Genomic DNA, 12,500 nt, shown 5'->3' on the forward strand with positions numbered 1-12,500 from the left:
AAAGACTTCTGAAGATAGAAGAGTTTGATGAATACGACTGTTCCTACAAACTCATGTCGGAAGACGAACCTGCAGGAGGCGCAATATCTCATCCAACCAGCTGCGACCCTTGAACAGGTGATGTAGTCACGTGACTCAGAAACATCATGACGACGCATGATCGGGATGCGCTGGCAGCTGCGAGAGTGACGTCATGACCGGTAACGCCGGTGTCGGCCTCGAGGCAGAGACGGAAGATGCGCCCCCAACAGACGACCCGCCCCCAACAGACGACCCGCCCCCAACAGACGACCCGCCAGAGGGGAACCAGAGGGGGAAAAGGGGGGGGGGGGAACCAGAGGGGGCAAAAGGGGGGGGCAGAGGGGAACCAGAGTTAGAACCATGGGGGGAACCAGAGTGGGAACCAGAGGGGAACCAGAGTGGGAACCAGGGGGGAACCAGAGTTAGACCATGGGGGGAACCAGAGTGGGAACCAGGGGGGAACCAGAGTTAGACCATGGGGGGAACCAGAGTGGGAACCAGGAGGGAACCAGAGGGGGAACCAGGGGGGGAACCAGAGGGGGAAAAGGGGGGGGGGGGGGGGGGGGGGGGCAGGGGGGGAACCAGAGTGGGAACCAGGGGGGAACCAGAGTTGGAACCATGGGGGGAACCAGAGTGGGAACCAGGGGGGAACCAGAGGGGAACCAGAGTGGGAACCAGGGGGGGAACCAGGGGGGAACCAGAGTTGGAACCATGGGGGGAACGATGAGGGAACCAGGGGGGGAACCAGGGGGCAACCAGAGTGGGAACCAGGGGGGAACCAGAGTTGGAACCATGGGGGGAACCAGGGGGGAACCAGAGGGGAACCAGAGGGGAACCAGAGTTGGAACCAGGGGGGGAACCAGGGGGGAACCAGAGTTGGAACCATGGGGGGAACGATGAAGGAACCAGGGGGAAACCAGTCGGGGAACAAGATGGGAACTAGAGTGGGAACCATGAGGGAACCAGAGGGGGAACCAGGGGGGAACCAGAGTTGGAACCATGGGGGGAACCAGGGGGGAACCAGAGGGGAACCAGAGGGGAACCAGAGTTGGAACCATGGGGGGAACCAGGGGGGAACCAGAGGGGAACCAGAGGGGGAACCAGAGGGGAACCAGGGGGAAGCAGAGGGGAACCAGGGGGGGAACCAGAGGGGAACCAGGGGGAAGCAGAGGGGAACCAGAGGGGGAACCAGAGGGGAACCAGGGGGGAACCAGAGGGGAACCAGGGGGAAGCAGAGGGGAACCAGGGGGGGAACCAGAGGGGAACCAGGGGGAAGCAGAGGGGAACCAGAGGGGGAACCAGAGGGGAACCAGAGGGGAACAAGGGTGAAGCAGAGGGGAACCAGGGGGAAGCAGAGGGGAACCAGAGGGGAACCAGAGGGGAACCAGAGTTGGAACCAGGGGGAAGCAGAGGGGAACCAGAGGGGAACCAGAGGGGAACCAGAGTTGGAACCAGGGGGGGAACCAGGGGGGAACCAGAGTTGGAACCATGGGGGGAACGATGAAGGAACCAGGGGGAAACCAGTCGGGGAACAAGATGGGAACTAGAGTGGGAACCATGAGGGAACCAGAGGGGGAACCAGGGGGGAACCAGAGTTGGAACCATGGGGGGAACCAGGGGGGAACCAGAGGGGAACCAGAGGGGAACCAGAGGGGGAACCAGAGGGGAACCAGGGGGGAACCAGAGGGGAACCAGGGGGAAGCAGAGGGGAACCAGGGGGGGAACCAGAGGGGAACCAGGGGGAAGCAGAGGGGAACCAGAGGGGGAACCAGAGGGGAACCAGAGGGGAACAAGGGTGAAGCAGAGGGGAACCAGGGGGAAGCAGAGGGGAACCAGAGGGGAACCAGAGGGGAACCAGAGTTGGAACCAGGGGGAAGCAGAGGGGAACCAGAGGGGAACCAGAGGGGAACCAGAGTTGGAACCAGGGGGGGAACCAGGGGGGAACCAGAGTTGGAACCATGGGGGGAACGATGAAGGAACCAGGGGGAAACCAGTCGGGGAACAAGATGGGAACTAGAGTGGGAACCATGAGGGAACCAGAGGGGGAACCAGGGGGGAACCAGAGTTGGAACCATGGGGGGAACCAGGGGGGAACCAGAGGGGAACCAGAGGGGAACCAGAGTTGGAACCATGGGGGGAACCAGGGGGGAACCAGAGGGGAACCAGAGGGGGAACCAGAGGGGAACCAGGGGGAAGCAGAGGGGAACCAGGGGGGGAACCAGAGGGGAACCAGGGGTAAGCAGAGGGGAACCAGAGGGGGAACCAGAGGGGAACCAGGGGGGAACCAGAGGGGAACCAGGGGGAAGCAGAGGGGAACCAGGGGGGGAACCAGAGGGGAACCAGGGGGAAGCAGAGGGGAACCAGAGGGGGAACCAGAGGGGAACCAGAGGGGAACAAGGGTGAAGCAGAGGGGAACCAGGGGGGAACCATCTCCTGTAGTGAGCTGTGATGTGACAGACTGTGAGTGTCTCGTCTCCTCCTTCATCTCTTATTCCGAATGAGAGTGAACGAGGTTGTAAATCTACACGCAGAAAGATTCAACTTTCAATTTGTTATGCGTTATACAGGGAAGACCACACACACACACACACTGTTACTGCTCATATTTACGAGCAGGAAATTAGGGCGCACTGCAAATTTATATCAGGTAAGAATAGAAGTCACACACTCTCACACACACACACACACACACTGTGTTGGAGTTAATATGCTCTATGAGGTAGAAAATGTAGTCATAGTGTGAGGAGGAATTATACTGACGGTAATGTAATGTCATACAGTGTGTGTGTGTGTGAGTGAGTGTGTGTTTGTGTGAGAGAGTGTGTGTGTGTGTGTGTGTGTGTGTGTGTGTGTGTGTGTGATTTACGTGCTGTTGGCAGCTCAGCCTGTTAATCTGATGCGAGTCATTTCCGCTGCTCGTCTCTGTTCAGGTTCATCTTTACTTTACAGCGGCGTCACTTTATCTCTTCTCTGAATGGTTCACAGTCTCATACCTGCAGTTGTGCATCATGTTTGTGTGTATGTGGTTCACCAGCTGCTATAAATTCATTTTTAATGAGGAGCGTTTTAGTTTATTTTCTTTAATCTGAGACAAATCTGCTTCACTGCAGCAGCTTTCGAACTATAAGTCCCATGAAAAATGATCATTATGTTCTGTGTGTGTGTGGGGGGGGGGGGGGGGGGGGGGGGGCGAGGGGGGTTTAAATTGTTAATCAATAGGGATGAGTCGCTACCGGCAACGTTTACTGACGATCAATACCCCATCACACACACACACACACACACACACACACACACACACAGAGCAGGAAAAAGATTCTCACCTCTGATGAACCTGATGTGACTCATTATCCTTCTTATAATAATAATAATAATAATAATCTCATGTCTGAGACCCGTTTAGGCTCAAGTTAGTGATGTAATTCCATAATAATAATAAATATTAACGTGAATGTGAAATGTCGTTGTGTCGGCTTTACATGTGCGTGCCGTCAAAAAATAAAATATACCAATAAAAGTTTAAAGCTGCAACAGCTTTGATCGAACTTGCAAACGTTTGACATGAATGCAGACGATTTCACATCAAAAGAATACAACTTGTAACTTCCTGTCCCCAGCAGGAGGCGCTATGGCGTTCGGTCAATATTTACATGTAGAACCTTTGTCATGCCTGAGAAGTTTGGGTCAGATCGGACCATGTTCCTCTGATAAGGAGCAACTTCCTGTTTCATGGCCAAGGATCGAAAATTGCCACGTCGAGGCGAGTTTCAGTCAAACGGCCTCAGATGGTGTGTTCAGGGTCACACTGGTTTCGTGACCGTTTCGCATGAAGAAAAAAATATTCAGCTACACTTCATCTCTCCATTGACTCACACACGGGGGCCCCTGGGGGCCCGACGCTCTTCTGCTGTCAGTCAGCCTGAAACATGACGAGTAATGAGATTCTCTCCTCACACCTCCGCCCACGACCTGATTGACAGCGTCGTCCTCCCATAATCCCACGCTGCTGACACCAGACAGCCCCCCCAAAGATAAAAATCTCACAGTGTGAGAGTGTGAAAAGATGAGAGCTGGTCCATCATCATCCTCACCATAATCATCTTCATCATCCTTTGACCTCATCAGTGACCATCAGTTTTAACAACAAAGAGCCAGTGAGGTTCAACCTGTGTCCTGTTTCCACGGCAGCGGAGCCACGACACATGTCACAACTATTACACAACAACAACAACTACTACACAACTACTAGACAAAAACTAGACAGCGACTACTACACAACATCTAATACACAACGACTACACAACGACTACACGACAACAATGACTACTACACAACAACTACTACACAACGACTACACAACGACTACACAACAACGACTACTACACAAAGACTACTACACAACATCTAATACAAAATGACTACACAACGACTACACAACAGCAGTGACTACTACACAACAACTACTACACAACGACTACTACACAACAACGATTACTACACAACAACTACTACACAACGACTACACAACAACTACTACACAACGACTACACAACGACTACACAACGACTACTACACAACAACTACTACACTACGACTACACAACGACTACACAACAACTACTACACAACAACTACTACACAACGACTACACAACAACTACTACACAACAACGACTACACAATGACTACTACACAACGACTACTACACAAGAACGACTACTACATGACAACTACTACACGACGACTACACAACAACTACTACACAACGACTACACAACGACTACACAACAACTACTTCACAACAACGGCTACTACACAACGACTACTACACAACGACTACTACACAACAACGACTACTACACGACAACTACTACACGACGACTACACAACAACTACTACACAACACCGACTACTACACAACGACTACTACACAAGACTACTACACAACAACGACTACTACACGACGACTACACAACAACTACTACACAGCGACTACACAACGACTACACAACAACTACTACACAACAACGACTACTACACGACAACTACTACACAACAACTACTACACAACGACTACACAACAACGACTACTACACAACAACGATCACTACACAACAACTACTACACAACAACTACTACACAACAACTACTACACAACGATCACTACACAACAACTACTACACAACGACTACTACACAACAACGATCACTACACAACAACTACTACACGACTACACAACAACTACTACACAACAACGACTAAACAAGAACGACTACTACACAACAACGATCACTACACAACAACTACACAACGACTACTAAACAACGACTACTAAACAAGGACTACTACACAACAACTACTACACAACAACGACTACTACACAACAACTACTACACAACAACGACTACTAAACAACGACTACTACACAACAACGACTACTAAACAACGACTACTACACAACAACAACTACTACACAACAACTACTACACAACAACGACTACTAAACAACGACTACTACACAACAACAACTACTACACAACAACTACTACACAACAACGACTACTAAACAACGACTACTACACAACAACGACTACTAAACAACGACTACTACACAACAACAACTACTACACAACAACTACTACACAACAACGACTACTAAACAACGACTACTACACAACAACGACTACTAAACAACGACTACTACACAACAACAACTACTACACAACAACTACTACACAACAACGACTACTAAACAACGACTACTACACAACAACGACTACTAAACAACGACTACTACACAACAACAACTACTACACAACAACTACTACACAACAACGACTACTAAACAACGACTACTACACAACAACAACTACTACACAACAACTACTACACAACAACGACTACTAAACAACGACTACTACACAACAACGACTACTAAACAACGACTACTACACAACAACAACTACTACACAACAACTACTACACAACAACGACTACTAAACAACGACTACTACACAACAACGACTACTAAACAACGACTACTACACAACAACAACTACTACACAACAACTACTACACAACAACAACTACTACACAACAACGACTACTAAACAACGACTACTACACAACAACGACTACTAAACAACGACTACTACACAACAACGACTACTAAACAACGACTACTACACAACAACGAGTTGTTAACAATTAGTTTTGTTTGTCATTTTAACTTGTGAATTCCTGAAGACCAAGGTTCCCGAGGTCAGTGAAGGGAACACGGTGGTCGTCTTTAGACGCTGGAAGTCGGAGGTCGTGAGTCAGTCGAGTGGATTGGCTGAGAGAGACCGTGTGACGTGACGGACAGGAAGCCGTGTGACATTTAATGTCAAACATTTTTCTGTGAAGCTGAGTGAGGAAACGTTAAAGAAGCGAGGTCTGAGCAGCGACCGACCCCGACACGCTTCCTGTTCACACAGGAGACTTCCCATCATGCATTTCAGCAGCAGAGCAAGAAAAAAGTGCCGCTGTAATATCACCACTTCTCTTTTCAAAGAGCTGCTGCAGTCACATCCACCCACTTATACCTCCACACCTCCATCCCTCCATCACTCCATCACCCCATAACCCCCCCCCCCCCCCCCACACACACACACACACACACTGCCTCAGAGAAGAGAGAGACAAGAACAAGGGGGAGGGAGGAATGAGATTAATACTCAAGGGGAGGACGAATGGAGAGGAGGAGGAGGAGGTAGAGGAGGGGGAGGTGAAAAGAGGAGAGAGTATGATTGAAAAGACGGAGGGATTAGGGAGGAGGGAGAGAGAAATAAAAGACAAGGAGCAGGAAGAGGAGGAGAAGGAGAAGTAAGAGGAATGAGGAGGAGGACGAGAGGAGGAAAGAGGAGGAGGAAGGAGGAGGAGGAAGAGAGGAGGAAAGAGGAGGAGGAAGAGGAATGAGGAGGAGGAAGAGAGGAGGAAAGAGGAGGAGGAAGAGGAATGAGGAGGAGGAAGAGAGGAGGAAAGAGGAGGAGGAAGAGGAATGAGGAGGAGGAAGGAGTAGGAAGAGGAATGAGGAGGAGGAAGAGAGGAGGAAGGAGGAAAGAGGAGGAGGACGGAGGAGGAAGAGGAATGAGGAGGAGGAAGAGAGGAGGAGGGAGGAAAGAGGAGGAGGACGGAGGAGGAAGAGGAATGAGGAGGAGGAAGGAGAAGGAGGAAGGAGGAGTACACCTGAATTAGGGTCCGTGGTTAGTTCAGGTGTACTGTACTAGCGTCAGGAAAGAGACGCCTGAACAAAGTTATGATGACGTAAACCTGCATGTTTAAACGTACATGGGAGTGTCTTCTGTTCTGTATCTGCACACGTGTCACATACATGACGTGTGTTGTCGTGACAACAGTTGGTGAGATTCATACATCAGCTTTGAAATGTGATAACACACACACACACACACACACACACACACACACACACACTCAGGCCAGGCAGGAGAAATATGTTGCTATTAAAATAACGTGTGTGAGAGACACATGAAATACATTGAGGGAAGATCAACACACACTGCAGCTACATGATACTGTGTGTGTGTGTGTGTGTGTGTGTGTGTTACCTGTCGATGATGACAGGGTCCGACGGTGTCTCGTTTCTGTTTCCACAGCTCTTCTTATCGCAGCAGCGACTGACAAACACAGAATAATAAAACTGTTCAGATGGGAGTAAAATTCAGAGCTTCATTTTTTGCAGTGTATGACCACGGATCAGGTGCTGGTCTCATCAGGTGCTGGTCTCATCAGGTCCCCGTCTCTGACTCTGTCAGCTCTGGTCACATGGTTCTTTGTCATATTGTCATATTGTCATATTGTCGTCATCACAGGAGGGTCACGTCATGTAGTGTCAAACCCGGTTCTCCAGTCTGTTAAAACCAAGTGTGTCAGGTTCTCCAGTCTGTTAGAACCAGGTTTGACTTTAGTCCAGGTAAAGGTTCTTACCTGCACATGATCTCGTGTGTGAGCAGAACCCGACACATCTCTGGGTTCTTGTCCTGACCTTCATAGATGATAGCCTGAAACACACAGGAAGTGGCGTTTAAGCAGCGTGTTAAACAGGAAGTGGCGTTTCAGCAGCGTGTTAAACAGGAAGTGGCGTGTCAGCACGTGTTAAACAGGAAGTGGCAAAAACACATTATCTTCCTCTGACCGTGGTCCGTCCATCAGGGGCGGACATGTTGGATCTGTCCATTTCATTACAGATGTTCACATCAAACACATGAAACACTGATCACATGATGCTAACGACGCCTACAGGTGCTCATCATTACCTTTGACCTGAAGGAGGCGCTAGAGAAAAGATTCATCAGACTTCTAGTATATCTATATAATAACTATATATTTTTAAAATCTAAATGACAAGTATCAATAATAATATTTATAAATTATAGACATCACACAACACTTTTCTTCTTCTGTAGCGCCTCCTGCTGGTTAACGTCATCGACTTCTCATGAGTTTGGTTACTGAAGCGTCATTGATTGATTGATATTCTCACTTGATCAATAGATGATGAGAATCAACGTCTCTTTTGTGGTTATCAATCAGATAATCAATAATCAGTGTCTTACCTGTTTGGTCATGGAGTCGATGAGTCGGACGTAGAGATCCTGCTCTGTTCTCACACCTGTCACACACACACACACACACACACACATTGAGTTTATTAATAAAGTGTATGTGGGCGGAGCTGTGTGATGAAACAAGCGAACCCACCATTACTGTAGAGCAGCTGCAGTTTGTAGTGAATCCCGTTGTTGGTTTTCTCTCCCGTCGGCTCCTGGACACAAAAAACGAACCAATCTAATGTTTCCTTGGACGGGTGCGTTTGATTTCCATCTCCAGGCCTGCATTTCGTTTCTATTACCTAAAGCAGAAATGAGATGTAGCAGCTAATCTACTAAAGGAACGTCTACCTGCCCAGGTGTGCACTTCAGCTCAGGAGCGCTTGTTTTCTATTCTGAGATTCTTGTTCTTAAAGAGCAGCCAACCCTCTAACCCAACTAGGGCTTCATTTACAAGGGCGGGTCAAGCTGTAAAATGGGGTGCGTTTGTTTTTAATTGTCGGACTTGCTTATATATTTTTTAGAGTGAACAAAACTGCAGGTGCGTTTGATTTCTATCCCAGTTCAGAGGATGTATTGGTGGTGACTGAGGCGTGTGTTTGGTTTGTGTCCCGTCTCCTCCCTCTCTGTGTCTCTTACCTTCTCTTTCTCCACGAAGTCGACGTAGCTCGTGCGTTCGATCTCGACCGGCTGACCCTGACGGTCGTACAGCGCCAACACAAAGTGGAAGAAGTTGGACTTTCTCAGGTTGGACGGAGGCTGTTTCTCAAAGTGAGCACGTGCTAACCCCACCCCGCTGAGAGAGACAGGCAGACAGACAGGCAGACAGACAGCAGGGCATGTTAATGTCATGTTCCAGGTCAGAATGAAGATACATATTTTATGTATAGATAGATATTCATTAAGTTTATTCAACATGAAGATTTTATCTCAAAGTGACAAAACAGGTTCACTTGTATTTGGACCATGAACAGAAACATTGAAGTTCTGTTCTGATGAAGAACCGTTGGGGAACCAGGACATCGAACACACGGAACGTAGTGAACGGTGGCTGCCCGCCCCTCGTAGTGATGGCCTGGGCTGAGTATATATAAATACATATATGTGTATGTACTGCATATATATATATATATATATATATATATATATATATATATATATATATATATATATATATATATATATACATTCACATATATTTAACGGAACAGAATATATACGTGTATATATATATATATATATAAATAACAGAACAGAATATATAAATACAAACAGAACAACAGTGTGTGAAAATTCAGATTGATTCTGAACTCTGTGTGTGTGTGAGTGTGTGTGTTCCAACTTCTTGGGGACAGGATTCTTTGAACGACCTTTGACCTCTCATGTACCAGAAACATCATGTTTTATTAGCCAATCAGGAGCTTCGTCAGCATCTTCACTAAACACATTTCGACATCATGTTGGTGGAAATATATTTTCTTTCTTCTGCAAACGAACATTTGGAAAAATCTTTGGATCAAAAAAATAAGAAACCGATCGTTTGACCTGCTGCATAAATCAAACACTCCTCATCGAACACGTCCACCACCGGCCGGAGTTTAAATAACAAACACGATGATAAAGCGATTCATGTTCAGCAGCGGTCCGGGTGGAGTTAACATGCAACGGGTTCGTTTGGTTTCATTTTTTAAATCATAACGTGTCAGATCAAACTGAGAAATAAAATATTCATAAAGACCCGACGTGACACGAAGCTTCAACCTTTCACAACGAAATCCTTTAATTCACACGTTTATAAAAACAACTGCCAATTAAATGACTCAAATATTAAAGCTACAGATTTTAAATTCTCTGATTTTATTCTGCTGCTTCAGACATTAATGATATAAAAATAAAATACATTTAAAATGATGTGACATTTTATTCTTTTAACAATCAGTTCTGCTTGTATTTTACAGTTTCATATGAACATTTTTAATAAAGAAAATTAAAATTTTAAACTGCAGCTCGAACAGTTTCTCATGATTCTGAGAAACTTAACACTTCTTTCACACGATCATGATCATTTTTATTCAATTGAAAAAGATAAAAATCTAAATGAAGATTCACAACATTTATTTTACTGTTAATAATTAAAAGTTCATCACAAATATTCAAAAAATCAAACGCCTGTTTTCTTCTATCTAAGTATGAATTTATCACAAATAATGAAAGTAATAATTTGATTAGAGTTTCCATCCTGGTGTGAATAAATAAATCAAATCCTCTGAACTACATTTTTTATTTTGCTGCGTTATTGAATATAAATTACATATTTTCATGTTCAGAATGTGAGAAGAATCTTTATTGAAAACAGCTGTTTTCAGGATCTGATGAGTTTTAGAAATGTTTAAATAAAGTTTCAGTTGAACAGATTCAGCTCGTGTTTATTTGTCATCACTGGGTTAAAATGTAAAAACATTAAATATCATTTAATTTGTGAATCAATGTTGATTTAAAGTCGACGTCTAAGAATCATGATGAAAATATGTTTAACATTAAAAATGTGTTTATATAATATTCATGATTTCAATGTTCATGTTGGATCCGAGTGAAAAAGATGAAACATTTTATGGGAAGAATAAAAACACATGAATCATTTTTAATAGGTTAATAATAGGTTATTTTCTCGGCAGGTGGACACTTCAGTGACCGTCGGAAATTAAAATCAATCTTCTATTTAATTTATGATTGAGGAAAAAATACTCAATTAAAATGTTGGTATTTCAATAATCAGATAAATATTTAATCGTCTCCTTATGACCTCGGGTTGTTCCGACTCCGCCAGACACAAACATAAAATATAAGTTTTTATCAAATGAGTCAAAGAAAAGATCTTTTTCAGTTTTAAGCTAAGAAATTTTGATTGTATAGTATTTTTCTTTCTGCAAAGAAACTTGAATTATTAAAAATCATTATTGTTTTGTTTTCCTTTAGAATTAATTTTATTTCATTCAACAGATTAAATGAGAAATTGACTCTGTTGAACAAAAATCTTTCTGAGATCAGATCAGAAATATTGTGAATTTAAATCCGTCTGATTTAAATGTTCCTGTCGAGTGACTTTGTCCTCTGGGACTCCAGCTCCCAGAATCCCTCTGGGGCGGCGGTGACTTTACCTCTGAGCGGCCGTGTTGGCGTCCACCACGCCGGCCGAGTGCATCCAGGACCGAACAGCCAGCGGTTCCTCCTTCATGCCGGCCGTGGCCCCACGGGGCAGGTTGTCCTGGATCCCGAACATCTCCAAGGTCCCGACGCTCCGACTGCCGCCGCTGATCGACCACGACGACACAACGACGAGGAAAAACAAAAAGAAGAAGAAAAGTGCAGGAAAATAAAAAAATCTCAGCTCTGCAGGACGGACAGAGGCTCGATGTTCGGGTCCGTCGACGAGTTCTTATGGAACATTAAAAATCTGGAAGTGTGAAATGTGCCGCGCGACTCGTACGAAGAAGAAGAAGAAGAATGAATGAGGCAAAAAATAAAAGATATGTTGAGAAAGAAGAAGAGCAGGACTTTTATTCTAGAACTTTTTCTCTGTTTTTCAGATTTAATTCAACCTTTCACTCTTGACGGGGAAAAACATTTCTGAGTTTTTCAGGGATTTATTAAAAAGTAATGTTGAAACTGGTGGGAAAGAAAGGAGGAGAGGAAGGAAGGAAGGAAGGAAAGAGGAGGAGGAGCGGAAAAAAGGGAAAAGAGAAATAAAATCCTCAGAGGACAAGAAAACGCGGGGGAACGGAATCGGGATCCGACGGCGAATCGAGCTCCGAGGAAAGTGTCTTTTTTCTTTTCCCCAAAGAGAAAAGGAGAGAGGAGGAGAGAGGCAGGCC

At 45.6% G+C, this 12,500-nt stretch overlaps 1 protein-coding gene across 6 annotated transcripts in view; it reads right to left on the minus strand.

Annotated features, from left to right (window-relative positions):
* ebf3a (EBF transcription factor 3a) overlaps positions 1–12,500 on the minus strand; it is a 34,258-nt gene that overhangs the window by 20,650 nt on the left and 1,108 nt on the right. For all 6 annotated transcript variants that reach the window (XM_047327836.1, XM_047327835.1, XM_047327834.1 and 3 more), the window contains exons 1-6: positions 11,787–12,500; positions 9,268–9,424; positions 8,780–8,843; positions 8,635–8,690; positions 8,006–8,079; positions 7,627–7,695 (exon numbers count right to left, since the gene is read on the minus strand). The exon at positions 11,787–12,500 is cut by the window's right edge and continues 1,108 nt beyond it. In XM_047327836.1, the coding sequence (XP_047183792.1) occupies positions 7,627–7,695; positions 8,006–8,079; positions 8,635–8,690; positions 8,780–8,843; positions 9,268–9,424; positions 11,787–11,908 (542 nt within the window). In that variant the 5' untranslated portion in view covers positions 11,909–12,500. The remainder of the gene's footprint in view (positions 1–7,626; positions 7,696–8,005; positions 8,080–8,634; positions 8,691–8,779; positions 8,844–9,267; positions 9,425–11,786) is intronic.

Source organism: Scophthalmus maximus, chromosome 16, assembly GCF_022379125.1.
Source record: "Scophthalmus maximus strain ysfricsl-2021 chromosome 16, ASM2237912v1, whole genome shotgun sequence".
Classification (NCBI taxonomy): domain Eukaryota; kingdom Metazoa; phylum Chordata; class Actinopteri; order Pleuronectiformes; family Scophthalmidae; genus Scophthalmus; species Scophthalmus maximus.